This window comes from Abramis brama (assembly GCF_963993115.1).
Source record: "Abramis brama genome assembly, chromosome: 21".
Classification (NCBI taxonomy): Eukaryota; Metazoa; Chordata; class Actinopteri; order Cypriniformes; family Leuciscidae; genus Abramis; species Abramis brama.
Genome location: NC_139983.1, coordinates 22,562,824 through 22,583,804, shown reverse-complemented (window position 1 = coordinate 22,583,804; position 20,981 = coordinate 22,562,824). Strand labels below are relative to the sequence as shown.

The window sequence follows — 20,981 nt, the reverse complement described above, 5'->3', positions numbered from 1 at the left end:
ACAGTAGTAATGTGAAATTTAAATTACAATTTAAACCAACTAATGACTAAAATAACAGATTTTAAAATGTGATGCTTTACTGTCACTTTTGATCAATTTAATGCATCCTTGCTGAAAAAAACGTAATAATCCAAAAACATGTTCATAACTCAAACTTCTAAAAAGTAGTGTATGTAAATTCTATAAAATAGCGTGTTCATATAAACATAAAAAAATAGTATAGTATTTATAGCTTGTTGGTAGCGCAACTTACTGTAAAAAGTGTTCCATTAACCTTTAACCAAAGCATGTAAACACTGGATGGCACATGAAAAAATAAATAAATAAAATAAAATAAAATCAAGAAAAGAGACCTCCTGAAATTGAAGCCTCCTTATCAGGATAAGTGCATGCTACTGATCTATATGTGTATGGAAACAAATGAGACAAACGTTAAGTAATCAGAGGGGGAATTACGAGGGTGAACAGTATGGGATTTTAAACCAGAGGGGAATAGAGGAAGTTATGAGGGGGAAGAGATCTGATAAGTGCGCCCTGCTGAGTTCACTACTGCGAAAGCACTATGTGAGTGTGCAGAAGGGATGAAAGGCGGAGGGCGGCCCCGACTCTGAGATTCCATATAATTCCAGAGATCCCAGATAAAATGCTTTTCAGTTTTGTCAGCAAAATGCATCAGGCACTAGTTCACCGGATGATTTTATAAAAGCATGCACATAAAGCAGTCAATACCCCACTAAATATATATATTTTAAAGCATCACAGAGTGTTTACACTTGTTGTGAAGTTATACTGTAAGACAGGGATTCCCAAACTTTGTTGTCAGACAAAGCCCTTTCACCTAAAATATTTACTTGAAGTAACTTGAGTTTTTAAGTTAACATTGCAATAATTTAGCAGAAGATTAGACATGTTTACTTTTTCATCAGCTCACAACTCCCTGTAGTTCCCTCACAAATTCCAGTTTGGGAAACCCTGCTTTAAGTAGTTGGTTGTCTCTGCACATTAAAATGGGAATAGGAGTACCCAGCAGACTTGACCTTTAAATTTGTATTTTGTACTTAGTTTACTTAAAAACTAAAGTAGCACAGGTATATTCACTATTTTAAAGTTAGAGTGAGCAAGTAACGTGGAACAAAATCCCATAAGCAGCCCGAGGTAAAAGGCTTCATCTCAGCACTACATGAAAAGTATGATCAATAGAGAGATTTTTACAATGCTGTTGAAACATTGCAGAAATATGATGACACACTTACAGAATAAATGCAATTCAAACACTCTACAAGAAGTTCTTGGGGGCAAAACGGAAGGCCGAGGGTCAATTCCCATCCCAAAGGTTCTTCATGGCTTCATTTAGCATTGATTTGATAATTATGATATTTATTTCCTTGTGATAAGCAAACAGTTATAGTTTCAAATGAGGAAACAAACTCTGTGAATATGAATATGGAATATTTCCTGAAATGAAAGCTTTAGCATAAGTTCTGCCAGGAAGACTTAATTACTACGTCACTTATTACCTTCACATCTACTGTATCCAATCATGTTCTAATACTTGCTGTATAAAAGATCGGTACTTACACATGTTTGAGTTCGCAGATGCTGATGCAACAATAACCTGTCCTGTCCATACCTCCCGGGGGGTCAGCTGCGCCCCTGCCTTCGTCTTCAGGCAGGAAATGCAGATCCGCTACCCTCGGATTATGCACTACGGACGGGGCCAACGCCAAATAACTTTATAAATAATTGCTTGCTGGGCTGTCAATAAATTAATGCTTTGTTACATTATTATATCTAATATATCTCCCGAGTCTTTCTGGTAGAACTGGATTTCATGGCTGCAGGAACAAGTAAACAATAACAGATGCTTTGGAAATGAGAAACAATATGAGTATTTTCCACACCACGCATCTTGTACACCTCACACTTTTAGGAGCCAAATTTGGTTTATGTCTTTGGAATTTGAAGGAATTATATTTCTATAATGTGGATTTGGAAGCTTTATGTGCAAATGCCTTTACCACGCCTGGAGAACTAAATGTTGGACTGCAGCAGTAAAATAGGCTTCCATTTCTCCTCTAGCCTGGGAGCAAAAGATAGTGCTAAAAACAATATCATTAAAGACACTTAATTCCCATTAAAGTAAACTCTGAAATCCCTTTAATTAAAGATGAATCGTTATACAACTTTTCTACAAAGTGCTATATAACTTCCTCTAAACATAAAGCTGAGGCAACTTGCAGCACTACAGAGATGGAACCTATATGTCATCTAAATAGGATGACTTTTACAACAGAGTGTTAAGTGCCATAAGCACAGAAAAAATGTTAAGAGGGCTCGTTAAACTTGAAGTACGTAGGCTGTATAGTGAAAAATGAGGTCATAGAACATTAGGGCTGTTCATAACTATGGCTGCATGCTGCCCTTTATTGCTGCTGTGAGACCAGTGCTCTAGTGGCTTTAATAATCCTTGAAGACCATGTTTAAGATGGGAAGCTTGCCGCATATTAGAACAATAGAGTTTCTATACAGGATATGCAAATCTCCATAGGGTTGTCCGTCATTTAGATCTAAAGATATTCCTCATGTAGTTTTAACACACATAAAACCTTACAGACGAACATGTAGCTAAGTACAAAAACAAAAGTAGATTTCACGTGGCATTTTCGCTCGTAACTTCATGAAACATGCATAGACCGTGAAAAATGGCCCATCATTATTTACAGCTGATTCTCACGCTAAAAAGGAGTCAAAACTCATCGTAATCTCTTAGATCTAGATCTATAATCTCATGTGTCTTAGATCTAAAGAAATTCCTCAGAGTTATAACAATAAAACGACATAAACTGGAAACACTTGTTTGAAGAGGTTTTGGATGCTTGACTAAACAAAAAAACTACCTTGGTTCCAAATGCTGTAACTTTTGATTACTTTATGCTATCACCACAACAATTTGGTTCCAGATACAGCTCACATGTAGGGGAACTTCACCAAAATAGAATTGTCCTCCTACTGTACCTTATTTCCTTCCTGAGTTATTGCATGCCAAATAAGAAAGATATGTCACATTTCCCTTAAGGGGAGACACCCCAGGTGAATAGGAAAAAAAAACTAATAGATCAGCATGAAACTTCCCCAGTTGATTACTGACATTAAGACAAATATCTTTTGTATTACAAGTTTTTAGAATATTTATGTTTAGATATGCAAATTAGGTAGTATCTCATTAAATATGTGCTAATTTGCATATATTTCCAGAAGAGAAATCTGAACTTTGGATAAAGCCAGATTCAAAATTCTTGTTTCATTTTGTTGACATATTAGAGTCAAAGGTTTTTACAGAGGGGATTTTGGATATCTCTTTTTATCACTCCATTAATCAGAAAAAAGTGTCAACAGCCATAAAAAAATCCATTTTCGGCCTGCTTTATATTTAAGGTATAAAACGTTGTATAAATCAGAATCTGAATGATATATGAACAAACCCCTCTGTAAAAACCTTAAGAATATAGATACTGTTACAAAAAAGAAGTTTATTCAAGTGTTCTATTAGTATACTTCTTTTAAACTAAAAATAAGAAAGTATACTTTCAGTCTACATTTTATATACTTCTCAAAAATGTACTTCTACCAGAAAGACTCGGGAGATAAAATGATATAACAAGTGTAAATTTATTAATAGCTCAGCAAGCATAATTTTATAAAGTCTTTGGTGTAGGCCCCGTCCTTAGCAAGCAATGCGAGGGTAACGGAATCTGCAAATCCCGCCTGAAGATGAAGGCAGGGGCGCAGCCGACCCCCTGGAGGTAAAGGAAGGGACCATCCTGGTGGTGGTGGGGAGGATGGAGGTAATTGGCGCCGTCAGTATCTGCGAACTCAGACGAATGTAAGTACCATTCTTTTATACTGAGAGTGTTAACACATGATTGGTTAGAAGTGAGTTAATACATGACGCGCTGATTGAGTCTTCCTGGCAGAACTTAACGCTAAGCTTACATTTTATGTACTTCTCAGAAATATACTTAAAATTACACTTAAGTGTACTTGACTTATACTGAGAGAAAAGTCCAAGTATATTTGGCCTATACTTGAAGTCAATCTTTTGATCGAGATATACTTAAAAGTATAATTAAGTATTCAAAGTATACTTGGCTTGTAGTTGTGTAAACTCTTTTGATCAAGTAGCCTATTAAATATACTTTTTTTTTTTTTTACATAGTTTTTCATATACAGTCTTATGAAACTTAATTAGAATATTGATATAAAACAGGTATGTTTCTAATTATGTAACAAATTCTTATGTTTCTAATGTGATTTATTTTCTGTACTAGTGTACCTTTATTTATGAAACCTACCGACATTCAAGTGTTGATTAAAAAAGCATTCATGAAGCTAATAAAATGTTTTTAAAATTAAAGTACGGTTAAAGGTATTTTTCAAGTATAAACAATAATATCTACATTTGAACATAGTAGTATACTGCAAGTGCAAAAATATAAATATAAATAGTAAACTATAAGTATAATATTATGTTCACTTACAGAAAACTTACAAGTATACTTGCAGTAAAACTACTATAGTAGTTTACTGAGAGTACACTTCAGTGTGTACTTTCATAAACTAAAAAATGTACTACTTGTATTAAAATAGTAAACTAAGTAGTTTACTACTCTTTATAGTACACTTAAACGTATACTTTTATATACTAAAAGTGGGCCAATTTAGTCCCAAGCAGTATTGAAATAGTACACTTACAAGTTTACTACAAGTACACATTGATATTAGTATACTGACTACATAAAGTAGCCTATACTTAAAAATATACTTGAACATTACTTAAGTATACTTCATAAAATTAACTTGAATTATACTTATTTTTCCTAAGGGTAGGAATACAACTGTTTGAGTTTGGTAAGTGCTGCTGAAGTGCAGATTTCTGGCTCAGAGTATGAGAAAAAAACTGTTTTGAGAAAACGGCCTTTAAAATTGACATCAGCCAATGAGATTTCGCTTTTAGAGTTAAATGCCCCATTGTACTTTCACAATGCTGATAAAAAAGGAAATTACCATACTTGGAAGTCTGAAAGGAGACCCAAAATCTCAAAATTGACCAGTGGAAAAAAAAAATTCTCAGCACGACAGTGTTCAAATGTAATGCATTTTTGTAATAAATGTAATGATTTTTTTTTTTTCTAAAAATGTTCTCTAAAAGTTTTTTTTATCAATCTATACCTACCTTTTGACTCCCGTGCAATAGCTTTGGAGTTATGAGTCTTTACTTTTATGTATGCCACTCAGAAAAAAACTACTTTAAAAAATACCTTCAGGGCTTGGAGGGTTAAACAGAACCACTGATTTGATTCTTATTGAATCTCTTTCAGTGGGTATACATGTTTCTCCACTATGATTTTAAACAGAATGAAAGGAAATAACAAGCAATCAGTCTGAAAGCCAGTTATAGACCAGGCGTTGTGTTAAAAAAAAAACATATATTTAAGAAACCTTGTTGGAGGTTACACTATTCAACATTTTTTACTAGAAATTACATTAAGAAAGAGTAATTCAAAATCATCGTATTTATTTCTCTGTGCATATTCACAGCCTCAAAGAGTGTTAATATAGTACATGAAGGCTATAAAAAGCAACGGTAAGCAGTCTCATTCCTAAGGGATCTATAAACACGCCAGCCCCCTGCAGTGAAATTGCCAGTCCCAGGGTTAGGCACTGAAGCGGTGCCTAATATGCTTGGCTGGCAGTGTCTCCGTTAGCTAGCGCGCACTCCAAACCCTCTCGTTTAGGATTGTCAGGCTAAGACTTCCCATGCCCGTTGCGTCCTGGAAATGTCACTAGCCAAAGCGGGCGAAGAGCCCACAGAGCGTTGCGAGGCACTCGCGTCGACAGGTGACCAGGCGAGACAACATGATGGATGAGCACGTAGGGGAAAAGCGGCATGTTAAACAGAACAAATAAACTGCAGAACAACAGTTGGTGAACGAAAAAGCATGAGCAGAGGCTGTGTAGAGGAAGAATATAAGAAATTAACGGAGAGGCCAGACTCCTCCATCATGATCAGAACAGATGAGTCAATCATCACCCACTGCAGGCACAAAACACAGCTCCACACCCACATGTGCACACAGACACACACACTAAAGTACTGAACGGATGCCCCCGCAATCACTTCACACAGCTAACCTCTGTTCGCTGGGGTCCCATCCTTGATTTCTCCTGTAAAGCTTATCTTATTACAGCAGCTTCATCCCACTGGACACAGCTGTTAATTAGTTTTCTGCCCCTTCTCTTGTTTTCAGAGTCACTCTTTTTCTCTTTGCAGTGCCAGGTGCGCTTTCAGTTGGGAAGTCATCAAAGATAGTACAAGGTGTCCTCTCTATAGTGGAAATGACATGCATGCTGTTATTTCTCTTTTAGAGTTAATGAAATAAATGCTCTCTGCTGATAAAGGTAAATATGAAATGCGACAGATACTGGGAAATAAATCTAATCCAAATTCAAATGGATAGAGTCTTTCCTTTTCAAGCCTGCGATGTGCATCTTTTGAAAAGGTTTTTGCGACATGCTTTAAATTATTTATTAGAAAATCTAATGCTAACAGCTACATTACACGGGCCATTATGAGAGGCATGGATTTGATTATTTTCTGATTCTTCAGTCCATCCACTAGATCATTACACTCCAGAGGACACATGCAGATGGGGTGGCATGCTGCTTTTACAACCACTTTAAACACCATTTTGCAGATTATTTTATAATTATACACGTAGCCATTATGATCTCATATAAACTGAGAGATTTATACTTTTAAAAAGTAATTTGTCACACTGTAGGACCCTTATAGCTAGTGAAGACAAAAATGATTTAATAAAATTTTAAGAAATAGTAACCAGTTACAGAAACACAATACCATCCAAAAGTTAGGGGTCAGTTAGATTTTTTTTTTTGACAGAAAGTAATATTTAGCAAGGATGCATTAAATTAATCAAAAGTGACAAAAAGTTCACTAACATGTCTTTAACATTTATGAAATGAAAAAGGTTTATTTCTATTTCTCAATTTCTCAATTTTATTTCTATTTATCAAAGAATCTTACAGATTCTACAAAAGTATTAAGCAGCACACAAAAGAAACGCTTCTGAACGATGCTGAAAATTCAGCTTTGCCGTCAAAATTACATTTTAAAATATATTAAAATAGAAAACAGTTATTTAAAAATATATAAAATATTTCACAATATTACTGTATTTACTGTATTTTTGATCAAATAAATTCAATCTTGGTGAGCATAAGAGACTTCTTACAAAAATAATCCCAAACTTTTGAAATTGTTCTATATTTAAATAAATACAATTTTAGAGAGTATAGTTCAACCAACCAAAAAAAAAAAAAGAAGTATTTTCTTGTTATTTATATCATTCTAAACCCATATGCATTTTTTTCATGGAATACAAAATATGGCAGTTCTAAAGATCCAGAAAGGATCACGCAAGTTTAGTTTATGAAACACATGCACCAAAACACCAAACAGCACCAGAATAACCATAACCATACCTGTATGACTTCAAAAGACTATATTGATTGTGTTTTATTGTCTTTTTGGAAGCTAGCTTTTGGCCAGTATGAACAAGAGTTGTACGTCATAGTTCTTCAAACATTGCTATTTTTGTGTTCCTAGACCAAAAAAACAAGCAAAAAACAAACAAACAAAGGTATACTGGGATACGAGTAAATGATTACCAAACATTCATTTTTGGTTCACTATCCCTTTAACCCATGATGTTATTAAAAATAGCATCTCATCTCTTCCATCAACTGCGTGGAAACCAATATTGCTCATGAGCAAACACAAAATTCATCTCAAGCTCAACAATCCCTTGAGCATAAAAGTAGAGTGCTAAGACTAGTAAACATTACTAATAATGCAATCCCAAAACACAAGCAATGACGAGACCTTGATGGAAACTGCAAAAAGCCTGAACAAATGAGAGGGAAGGAGAAACAAAATGAAAAGGAAGGAAAGGACACGGGCAAAAACAACAACAATATGGCATGGCAAGACGTGTTACGTGTACTTTGCATTGACTTTGAGCACCAGTAGGCAGCCACAAGCAAAGGCGAATCTGACAAGGAATAAATCACCCCACATGATGTCATTATAAATGGCCGTGGACGCTGCCATTCCAGCTGAGCAGAGGAAGTGTGAAGGAGAGGGTGACAGAACAGTGTGATGATGACTCGTAATTGACAACCGCACTGCTCTGCGTGACCACACGCGCAGAGGCAGAACAGTACAGCGCTAAAGCTCTTAGACAAATATTAGCCCTACTCAATAAACAGAACGCATCTGTTTCACTGAAGTGAACTACGTCAACAGTAACCATAAACGTCTCCCATGAATCTTAATAATGTTCCTTGACTTATCCTATATGTGTAGGAAGTTGACAACTAAACTTGGTCTAATTCAGTATCACTTTAGCTCTGCCTTCATAAGCAATCGTGCACACCATTCTGCACACAGGCCAAATGCACCATTAGCATGGATGCTACATAAAGACAATAGAGTCTATAAACAATTATATATTGCCATGAGCACAGCCTTTCTCTCACAGTCTTTTTCACAGACGAGAAGTTGCATTTAATGACTGGATTTTAAAAATAGAACTAAGCATTCTGGGAAACAGAACATAAACTTTTATTTAAAAAATATCTTGAAATGACATGATGGTCTAATAATGTATTCAAGAAATACAACTAAAGACCTTAAAAAAGCAATTAATACATATAATGAGTCCGATAAAATGAGCATGATTTTAATTTATTTACAAATTACTTTAATCATTAACTCATTTAACTTTTAGTGTAATTAAAACAGCTTCACTACTTATTAGTATTGAAAAAATTCTGCAAAATAAAATTCCTGTGGTGTGACCAATATGCAGAAAAAAAGGAAATTATATCATAAAGAGGACCCCTGCAGATCTTAAATTAGCTCAATTCGCTTAAATTATTGGATAATTTGACCACAAAACTTTATGAAAATGTTTATATATATATATATATATATATATATATATATATATATATATATATATATATAAAATTTGTACCATTAAAAATATATATTTTTGGAAAATAATAATTAAAATGTGTACACTCAGATATTAAAGATGTAAGAAAAATTCATTATAAATATATAATTTAATGAATATACAAGAATCACTTTTTACTTTATGGTTACACCACATGACATTTTTTTAATGAGTTAAATTTTTTAATGACCACATGAGTCTTTTTAAAAAAAAATTAAATAGCATACCAAATGAAATCAACATAAATACAAAGAGTACATTTCTAAGAACTTGGCACATGTTTAAAAAAAAAAAAAGAAGAAGATTTTTCTTCTTTTTTTCCATTGTGGACATGTATTCACCCTTACACATTTTCCACATATCTGTCATACATCTGGTATGAATACCAAAACATACCACTGATAAAATAATCTTTAAGTAAGTGTTCAGACACACTTACCTGCTTGATACCAAGTCGATAAGCCATGATACGGTCGACCGCATTGGGATTCATTTGAGTCCACTGAAGTTTGAAGCCGTAGACACGAGGTTTGTTCTGCCACAGAGCGCTGTAGGTGTCATAGTAGAACTCGGGTGCAAAGGCTTTACCTGAAAATAGACATTGGCTTATTACTGTAAATTCACAGCCACATTTCAAGGCCAAAACCAAGACTGAACAATTATTTGTTTTGTCCTAATAGAAAATAAACTTTTAATATTGAAGAAAAAATTTAGACAGATGTGAAGATTTCCATGGATTGTGTTGGCTATAAATTGCAGATACAAAAGTGGCAGATTCCACATTCCCTCTGAAGCCGGATACATTATCACAAAAATTCTCGATTTAGGATGTGTCAGATAAATCATTTGAAGTAAACCACAGGGATTTGTTTTATAAGGTAGGTCTGTCTTAAAGAAGTAATGTTTTTACACCAGTAATGCTTTTTTTCTAAGTTTATAAAAGCTACTTAAATGCCCTAATTGAACTAAGGCCTAATCCTGGCTTAGTCTAAGTCCTGTCTGTGAAACTGGGCTATAGTCTGCTGTTTAGACCGACAGGTCAAATGTCTGGCACACTGAAGTGATGCTAGAGGATATTGTGAATGCATTTATAAACCATTGCTGGTGGAAAATTACTTTAAAAAAGAGGAACGTTCTCCATCAGAGGTTCAGCGGAGACAGACACAAAGCAAAGTCATTAGCAGAGCTCACCTCTCTATCTGCTGAAAGCTGACAAGCAATGAAAAAATATGAAAACGCGAAAGAAAAAACAGTTTTGCATCAAGGACTGTCTGTTTCTTGCCTAACTAAAAAACACTTGCAGAATCAAAGTAAAAAAGAATAAATATATTAGTTGCAGACAACAAATGCTTTAAGCTCATGAAATGAAAAGAAACTCTGTGTTATGTCTAAAATAGCTGTTTTTACAGTACATTGACTGCACAATTAGATAAACAAAACAAACAAAAACATGTGGTTATGTGGTAGAAAGGTCTTGTGAATGAATCCTGGAAAGTTATATTATTACGATAATTGACCCTTCGCTAAGCCACGCCCGAAAACCGCCACAGGCCAATCGTGGCTTAGCAACCATAACTAGGCGCGGGAGGTCTGGCAAGCTTTCGAGCGAGGGAAACATGCCGAAGCGTTGTGCGTATGGATTGTGCAAATCTGATACCCGGTATCCTAAAAGTTTGGACGGGGTGGTGGATTTTGTTCCCTTCCCGAAACCTAAAACCCAAGGGGAGAAATGCTGGGCGTCATCTTCATTTATATAGCGCTTTTAACAATGTAGATTGTTCCAAAGCAGCTTTACATTGATAATAGGAAATGAAAAGTAAAGTGTTAGCAGCTCTAGAATAAAGTTATTGTCCAGCTCATGGATCAAGAAGTGTGATTAAAGGCAAGACGGAGGCTCACTGACATAACTTAATGTTACTTAAAAATATATTTCAGCATTTTGTTAATCGACGGCCAAACTAGTACCCCAATCCGATCGCGACTCTCCCAGTGTTAGTTCTAGTAAAAGTAAAAGGTAACGTTAGTTAGTAAAAGGAGGGAACATCAGGGGGCTTGCCGGAGATCTCCAAGGAAAAGGTTGGTATGCATACTTAATCAGTTCATAACAGTAGTCACTATATGACCCACGACGTGTGAGCAGTAGCCTGGCGCACTAAAAATATAAGCGGGAGAATGTTATCATTGCAAAGTGGTTAGGCTAAGGTCTTGTGTTTATTCCACAATACTTATGGATAAGCTGTTTGATTTATAAATATTAGAATATTTTCAAATTTCACTTACCCTGCTGTGCATGCACATAGCTGTTCCTCAATTTGTGTGTTTCCCATTTGAATGGTCAGGGTATGAGGCGGCTGCTGCTTGCGCTGGGACCTCACGTTATAGGCTTTAGCTTCAATTTTGATGAAATTATTCTCTAATCGTTTGCATATTATGTCGTGGATATATCCCTCGAATGCATACTGCAGTCCCTTTTGTCTTGCTCTCTCAGATTTTCACCTGTTCGCCAAAAATGACTGATTATCTCCTTGGGAATGTCTGAAACCGGTGCATACATACTGTAATAGACGTGCCAGGCGCAAAAGCTTGACAGGCGTAGCAATAGTAACTAAGGAGGGTGGGGCTTAGCGAAGGGTCAATTGGCTTTCATATTGTCAGTTTACTAAAACCAAAAGAAATTACAAAAATTAATTCAAATAGTTTTAGAAAGCAGAATAAAGCAGTAAAAATATGTTCCACAGTTCCACAGCTTCTTCTTTTTGTCAGACAGGTCACTCCATCCGGAAGTTCACCTTTCTGCAGAGAAATTTTGAATGTCCAAGTCGGTAGAAACATCTTGGAGGGTTACATTGAGAAGAGCGAGAATGGAAAATTTGCTGATGTCTGCAGGTCAGGAATAACGGCTGTAACCAGCACTTATTTTATCCCAGCTTATTAAGAGGGAAAAATCTAGAGCCAATGCTAATAGGTCCATCGAGTTTACTCTGCTTAAGGCTTAGGGATAAATTTGACTCCTCTGGGAATCAATGCTTGAGTGAAGGTGGAGTGAAAAAGCAGGAGCATCATACACACATGGCTCTTAAATCAGCCTAAGATGGAGAAAGATACATGTAGTACTGCATGGATCAGCTGTCACTGCAGAGAGGCAAAAGAAACACAGCGGCTCCTGCAGCCAAGGTTTCTAAGAGTGCGTCCACTGTGCTCTACAATGGAAATGTACAAATGCTTTAAAGTGCAAACCTTTGATCCATTAGATTCAGGGTTGGATCAATAACACAATTCTCAATTAACCTTGTCTCAAGGTACATCAGTATCTAAATGGATACTAAACCAATATCTTATGCAACAAATAAACAGCCACGGACAGCAGAAGAAATTTAATTCGTCTAAAAATTAATTTGATAATTTGACATCAATAACTCAATAATTAAATCTGCTATTAAATGCTCATACACCTCACATAAGCACATACGTACTTTATATTTGACTCCCCAGTAGTGTGCAGCCATCAACCAGTGGGGAGTACTTACTAACCCATCAACCACAGGCACCCTGAAGCAAACCACCAAAGATTTTTGAGCCAAGTGAACTTTGAATGCAGTTTCCAAAAAAGAAGAAGCAAAAGAAAAAAAAGATTTTTTTTTAATAATAATATATATATATAAATAATGTCACACAATTTACATATCATTTGTGTTAAACTAACAAGTTCAGTTGCATTTTAGCTTGGAAAAATGAAAACAAATACGCATCAGCCAATGCAAATTCCCCCAGTGAGATTAAATCCATAAAGTGTATTCAATTTATTATATTTCATTTTTTTTATTATATATTATTTTAACATAATTCATTAATTTCTGTATTAACACATATTTTGTCTTATCTTAAAAAGGAACTGTATGTGTAATGCATTAACTACTATGAAAATGTTAAATGAATCAGAAATTAATACGATTATTTGAATCTCTTGACAGTCCTTGTTTTTATTTAATGTATGTGCAGTCTGTAGTACCGGATACAGAATTGATTAGGCCTAGTTCACGTTTCGAGTCTATCGACTTAGCTATGCAATTGGTACCGGATACAGAATTGATTAGTTCATCTCTCGGGTCTTCGGGTTCGAGTCGTTTGGTTTTATGTAACTGCATGTTGTTATTAGGCTATATATAGGTATCTTTATCAAAGTGATTTTCTATGGGGTTAGGATTTTGTATATATATATATACACAATCTGTCCCCTCACGCATCTGTGTATTTTGAAACACTTCTAGCGTCGACGTGCAGACAAATCCACAAATAAGTGGACTCCACCCACCGTTTACTCAAGCCAATCAGATAACGGCTACATTGAGCTGACCAATCGTAGCACGTTCTCGCTACAACCAATCACGTTAGGCTTTACACTCGGGGCGGGAACTGAATCTGATTCATTTCGCAGATATTTGCACCCCTGAAAGGAGCTGTAATGGGCGCTTCGTTCAAATTGAGCTGTTTGTGTGGGTAAAATACCCTGTTTCCAAAAGATTGTTGGAGTTTAAGGGTTCTTTATATTTCCATCAGGATAAACTCAGGATTACGTCAAAATCAAATAGCCCCATTATATTCCCTGCTGCCGTAGCAGTTTCACATAATGTAAAACATGTTTGCAATGTTAACACATTTTGCCCACGACGTCTGTTTTCTTACCGGCAGATATAAAGTATCTGCATAATCTTTTTTGATGTTTACTCCAGAGCGGCTATATATAGGCTATAAATGAGCTAAATTAATAACTTTTTTTGAAACATCACTAATTACTTAAGCTGGATAGTGACGCTATTTTCTTTTGGAAACAAACTTTTTTGCATTATTTTCCTGTTATTTCTGTAAAGCTGCTTTGAAACAATCTGTATTGTAAAAATCGCTATATAAATGTGACTTGACGCGCAGCCCGACACGATGATTCACTGACAGTAAACGGTGCCCGTTCTACTTCTGAAGTAGGCGAATGATTTGCACATTCGCTCTGTCAAGTGTAGACCGCCTCGCATGGGGTAGACACGATGTAAGAAATGGCAAAACGGATGATTTTGTCTGTTAAAGCACAATCGAACCTCAGCAACAGCGTGTTCTATCTTGAATAAGGTGACGCTTCCATAATGCATTCCATAATGCATTGTTACCATATACCATAACAGAGATGTAAGCGCTGTTTTTCTGGCATTTTCAAAAGCTCATAAAATGTCTCTTGACTTGAAATCCAAATTTTAAACATCTTTTACTGCAGCAATTTTATGGGCCTAAGCTTTACACATTCTATTTGAGCCAGTGCAGATGAACAAGCAAAGTTATTTCAGGGCAAGACCACCCTGATTGTAAAACCAAACGTGATTGGTTGTAGCAAGAACGTGCTACGATTGGTCAGCTCAATGTAGCCGTTATCTGATTGGCTTGAGTAAACGGTGGGTGGAGTCCACTTATTTGTGGATTTGTCTGCACGTCGACGCTAGAAGTGTTTCAAAATCCACAGATTCGTGAGGGGACTTACAAATGCACAAGAAGAGATTCACAAATGTGTGCAGCGATTTACAAATGCACAAAAAAGCGGTTCACATATAAATTTTAGGAAGAGTTGTGTTTGTGACATAAAACACATTTGTAAATATTTTTTTCCCTGCAAATCTCATTTTATTTATTTGTGAGTTTTATACATTTTTGTTAAACTCTTTACATTTATTTGTGGATCTTAATCTATTTATTTGTGAATTTGATACATTTTTGTGAATCTCTTTACATTTGTTTGTGAATCTCAATCTATTTATTTGGAATAATGCAACAATCCTAACCCTATAATTTCCCCCATCATAGATACAGTTTAAAGCATTACCAACTCTTTGGTACCACATTCAAATGGAAAAGAACCATCATGACAGAAATTCTAAAAATTATAAATTGAAAGAAATAAAAAAGCTGTAATTTGGAACCAAAAAACAAAGCATGTAACTGTTAAAAAAAACTGACTACGCGCTTGTTTATGAGAAAGTTTGGAAATTATTAACTCATTTATGTGTCCAGCGCTGATATCACGTCACGTGACAAAAGAATGAAAGACTCAGAAGAATCAGACCCGAAGACTCGAGAGGTAAACTAATCATTTCTCTTTCCGGTACTGACAGCATAGCCTCTATGAGACTCACAGGAAGATCGAAAGACTCGGACCCGAACCCGAAGACTTGAGAGATGAACTAATCATTTCTGTTTCCAGTACAGAACCTATGGGATGTCGCGAATGCGCGGTCAACACAAAATGAACGAATCACTCTCTGAGACAACTCGGTAGTCCCGAGTCACATTAAAGGTTCGTTCAAAATGCAGTTTGTTTGAACATTTTATTCATCAAAGTATCCAAAAAATTAGACTAAAATATTTAGCATTTTTATTAAGCAAAATATTAAGCACAAAAACTGTTTTCAACATTGATAATAACAAGAAATGTTTCTTGAGCACCAAATATGCATATAAGAATGATTTATGATTTCATGGAAATATATTAAAATAGATAATTGTGATGATAATAGTTCATAATATTTTACTGTTTTTCTCAACCCTGAACAACACTGATCAACACTGATCAAATGAATGCAGCCTTGGTGAGCAAAAGAGACTTCTTTAAAAACAGAGTATTAGTCACAATGACGTTGTGAAGAAATGTTGATAGTGCAAACATATGCAGAAATAAAGACAAAAAATACTCACAGCAATAAACTGTATATCTACCTGTTGTTCAAATGGTTCATGTAATTGAAAAATTCCCATTCGGTGTGGAAAGGCCTTTAGGTTGGGATTTGAACCCAGGTCAACTAAAGTGAAAAACAAAAACTGTACAACTGCACTAACACAATTCATACTTACATTAAAAACTTCTTGTTAAAGCCTTTCTTTCCTTAGTCATGTCTTATTTCGCCTTGGGCACAAGTGAGCCAGTACAACACTGGTGCCCTTTCAGAAAAAAGGTGCATGATGGTCCTGCAGGGCCTTCTCTCAACTTTCTGAACTTTCTGCTGTATTAATTGGTAACCCCTGTTGGGTTTGCATTTTGCACTGAAATTAATGCTGAGACTGAGAAAAGTCAAGCTTTCTTATCTTCGAACAGTTGTGCACATTGCTCTGACAAAGTGAAATGTCAACTTGATGCATTGGCCATTTGTTCAAGTGTCACACAAAACCCTGTGGCCATGTGACATTGGCTGTTGTTTTGTGCCTTCGCCTTCATTTGCTTGAATCCATCATGTTCGCTTCGCGATACAACATTACAAGAGTTTAGCCTCCAATAAAACAGACTCGACGTGGGATTGGCTTGGGCTCTTTTAACGCTTAGACATACAGTATAAAAACCCATATGATGACAACGATAAATGAGAGCTTCAAGCTCGTGCAGTATGTTCCAGCGTCATAGAGAGCAGAGGCTCATCATAGATGCATGGTTTGTGCAAAATAATGGCCTTCAGCATGTCCTACAGAAGTGCACAGAGGAGAGAGAGAACGAGAGATGCGGATACAAGGAGAGTGGATATGAGTGATATAATCCTCTTTTATGCCTGCTGAACAGAGCAGGAAATTGTCAATGCAAATTAAATGATTAGGGGTGAACATCTCCAAGAATAACCTATGCATCAGAAAGCAGGTAGCTCATCTCTCTCTCTCTCTCTCTCTCTCTCTATCTCACATCCTCCTCTGGTCCAGGATGCCTCATCAACCAGCTGGGATTTCAGCCATGAATATTCAACAGCAGGGAGGGCAAAAACACGAGCTAGCAGTTCCCATTTCTAAACACAAGCGTCTGGTGCAGTAGCAGGCATGAGATCAGGCTACTTATGTGGTGGCACGAAATCAAAGAGAAACTGCTCCACCATTTGCACCAAATGTTCCAGGTGACATGGTGGACTGGATTTATTGGTGCCAAAACAGATATACGGCCAGTCCTAGATATGGGATTTTGAATCTCGAAGGAAAAGCAAGTGTGGTGTGGCTTTTAAATCACTAGTGAAGCGCTAATGCTAGCAATGTATCTGCACAGTTTAATTTATTCTGTTGTTAAGTGCTTGTAGTTGAAATTTGCATGTTATTAATGACTGCATATAAAGTGTTAAGTACTGTATATACATATATAAGAAAATATTTCCAGGACAAAACCAACATCTGCTTAATGGACAGTTAAAAAAATAACAGGGTACTTCAGTAGTTTCTTCATAATTAAATGTGATTGTAGCACAAAAATCTGCCTATCAGGAACAGTTTTGGATTAGGCACCAAAGTATCGTAAAATGGTGATTCTTGACAGGTTTTTCTTAAGGAGATAGATTTGAGATTGCATGGTGACATAACAAAGAAACAAAATGTAACGTACAATTAAGAAACAAGCACATTAGCAAAAGTGCTGTTGCTTGCGCCCAATATCACAGCCATGCTAATATTCAGCCCAATATTGAGTGTGACATTTCATTTATACAGCATTTCAATAAACAAGAGATGCGTCCCTATTTACACACTGTACTTGTGCAATCTTCCATTTTGTAGTATAAATAGTGCAAGCAGTGTGTTCACACTTCAAATTACAACACGCAACGGTATAGTACATAATGAATAGTATAAGTGCCTAGTGTCTTGAACATTATATGGGACACAAGAAAAAAGTTAATATTGAATAACTTACATATCAAACATAATATTGCCAGTTACCAGATATAATATTACAAGTTATTTTGTCTTGTTTTGACCCGCCAATAAAAAAGGTCACAAACAAAGCCAAAGAAGAACCGCTGTGAGTTTCTAAGCAACACATAGTACTGGAGATTTCCTTCCTGAATGAATAATTTAAGATGTTCATAAAGATAGTTGCTTGTTGCCAGCTACTGGCATAACAATGTAACCAGTGGAAAGAGTCACTGATTAATCCTTCCCCTGTGTGCTATCTTCCTAACTATACATAATTATATTGCAAATGCATCCATTTAAATTGCACATGTATTTCAATTGTCTTACCTGTGACAAGGAAAGTACATCGGCCAGCACCTGCTTCGTTGGTGATGTCACAAGTGTACGCGCCGTAGCCCTCACGGTTGAGTGACTTTACGTGGTATTCCGTCTCGTCCCGAGTATCGAACTTGCCCGTTGTTAGCAGTCTGGTGCCCAGTTTCCATTCGTATGTCAGTACTCTTGAGGGGTGGGCACGTAAGACCCTGCAGCTCAGTGAGAACGGCCGGCCTAGACCCTGCCTGATCTCCGTATACACCGGCTCCACCGCAGGAGGATCTGGAAAAGGACGCACGTTCATATCAGACAAAAAGAACGTATTTGCACTGGTGCCTACTAAGTCAATAAAACCAATACAATTCCCTGCTGAAAAATCCAGCATAAGGTATGATTTGCATGCTGGTCACCAGCATAGGAAGCAGGAGAGCTGGTGGACCAGCTGCACAGCTCAGTTTTGCTCCAGCATGACTATGCTGGTCCACCAGCTAGACCAGCACTATACCAGCTCTAACCAGCATAAACCAGCCTGGACCAACATGGAATTCATGCTGGATTTTTCAGCAGGGTTGAGAAATGTGGCAGTTTGGAGAACTAAGTACAGAATAAACATACTGTGACTGATAAAATAAAGATTCATTCACAAAATCAAAATCGCCTGTGAGTGACAGGAAATGCGAAAGTTACTTGAGAATGTCGCAACAGCAGCTATACAGATATCACAGATGGATCTGTACGTTTTATAATCACTGCGAAGCAGCAAAACAGCAGAAAAAATGGGGGGGGGGATGCTGACTCACCCACTCATAAGAGGGTGACCTGCCATGAATCAGTGATTCATGGTGTTGCGAGCCAATGCGCGCACATACACCATGATGCACACCATCAGAGAGCATAGCCCCGGGAGAGCATCATCAAACATAACATTATGTCCTTAGAAGGGCGCTGGCATCTGCACAGAGTTTGCACTTTTTATAGTCTGATTTGGAGAAGCTTCCTGTTACTGTAGAGCACAGCACTTCTTTTAATGTCCGCTGAGAGTCATGCGTTCTTACAGAGAGGGCTTGATGCACAGAATTCACACACCACATTCCTCTCTTACTCTTCTATTTCATATACAGTACACCACCGCTATGTAAGCTACAATATGTATTCATAATTTGTACATTATCAGTGGCCCAAAGTCCCAAACAGGCATTAGGACACTATAAAAATGAACGAATTTCATTGCACTATATGCCAAAATATCAAACACTATATACTGTATATATATATATATATATAATTTCAAGTTATTGCAACATAAAGGGCTTAAGGATGATTTGAAAAGAAATGTTGATACAGTAAAATATGGATACTGAATATTTTCATAAAAAGAGGATGACTGAAAATGTCATTCATAATGGTTACTATGGCCCTGCAATAACATCTTTCCAAAGCAATAGGCTTTGCCTTTTTTTCTTGAAATTTTTGTCATCTGTTTGGTTATCTAGTATGCCTTCAGTAGATAAATGGAACAGTATAGGCAATACAGGGATGCAGTCCAGTAATTCAGACTATTCATACTTTACAATGTACTCCTACATCTCAAATCCACAGTGGCAATCATTTGAGGCATGCTCATCTCAGTCCCATTTCCCAAACTTACATAGAACAGCACATATTTTCTCCTGTCTAAAAGTGCTGGAAATAAAAAAGGAAAGCAAACTTACTGTACCAGACATAGGCTGAATGCTTCTAAATTCTTAAAGATCTAAAAGCATAATCTTAAATGACTGAAATTAATTTAGTAGGCAAATACTGTTTGCCTATGCATGTATTTCTTCAGAAAACTACTCTTAATTATTTTACTCTTTTTATTTTATTATTCTTTACTTATTAGTAAAATGCAAAAACTGTAATAATAAAGAATAACTGCGTCCAGGCTGGCCCTGTACATAAATGGAGAATGTATTGTAAATTGACTTTTATATGTAATATTCTACTATATGTTATACACTATGTTTACATTAATCAAACTACTCTATATCATAAACAAACAGTGGTTAAAATATATATTTTTTAATAATGAAAATAAAAAAAGTCTCAGGTTACGACTGTAACCATGGTTCCATAAAAAGGAGAACGAGACCCTGCGTCTTGGATCGACGCTATGGGGAATGCCATCAGCTTGACTGGTGTCTAAAGCACGTATAAACACACTCCAATTTCGTTGGCTGGCGACTGTCACACTTATATGAAGACGAGGAGAAGAACGGCAGTTCAAATTACAGCAAAACTTTAATAACTCAAAACCAAAGAGATCCACGCAACAGTGTGCACTCAAACACAATCAACACTAGACAATGAACACAGAGAACCGAAGGTCTTAAATACACAAGATAATGAACTTAAATGAAAACAGGTGTGCACTAATTAATAACGTAATGAATAACCATGACAACAAATGGCGAGCAGGAACACAGGACACAAAGAGAAGCAAACGAAACCAAGTCTTTGAAAACGAAACCAAAAAAGACTAAACATGACATTACTCCCCCCAGTGGCGTAACTTTGTTTTAAAAAGTGGGTGGGACAGGTGGGGTGGGGGTTGGAATTACCATGCTAAATCAGATATACCGGTATGTACAATAACATTACGACGATGTCCAGCAATCGATTTAAATAGTAGGCTACATGGGGTTTAATTTGTCGTTTAATGAGATGTAGCCTAATATATGTTATCAGTGCCGAGAATTTTCGTGTAAACAAATACATAGATCCGCCTATATGACCAATGTGTATCTTAATGGTCCAGTGGTTGAACTTTCGCCAAGCGTATCAGAGGTTCTCGGTTCTAATCCGCACTCGCATAGTTTTTTTTTCTCGTATAGT

The 20,981-nt window shown here is 36.4% G+C and overlaps 1 protein-coding gene across 2 annotated transcripts in view; it reads right to left on the bottom strand.

Moving 5' to 3' along the window:
• Window positions 1-20,981, bottom strand: part of mdga2a (MAM domain containing glycosylphosphatidylinositol anchor 2a) — a 142,042-nt gene that overhangs the window by 21,659 nt on the left and 99,402 nt on the right. For both annotated transcript variants that reach the window (XM_084096782.1, XM_084096783.1), the window contains exons 9-10: window positions 18,120-18,389; window positions 9,541-9,689 (exon numbers count right to left, since the gene is read on the bottom strand). In XM_084096782.1, the coding sequence (XP_083952908.1) occupies window positions 9,541-9,689; window positions 18,120-18,389 (419 nt within the window). The remainder of the gene's footprint in view (window positions 1-9,540; window positions 9,690-18,119; window positions 18,390-20,981) is intronic.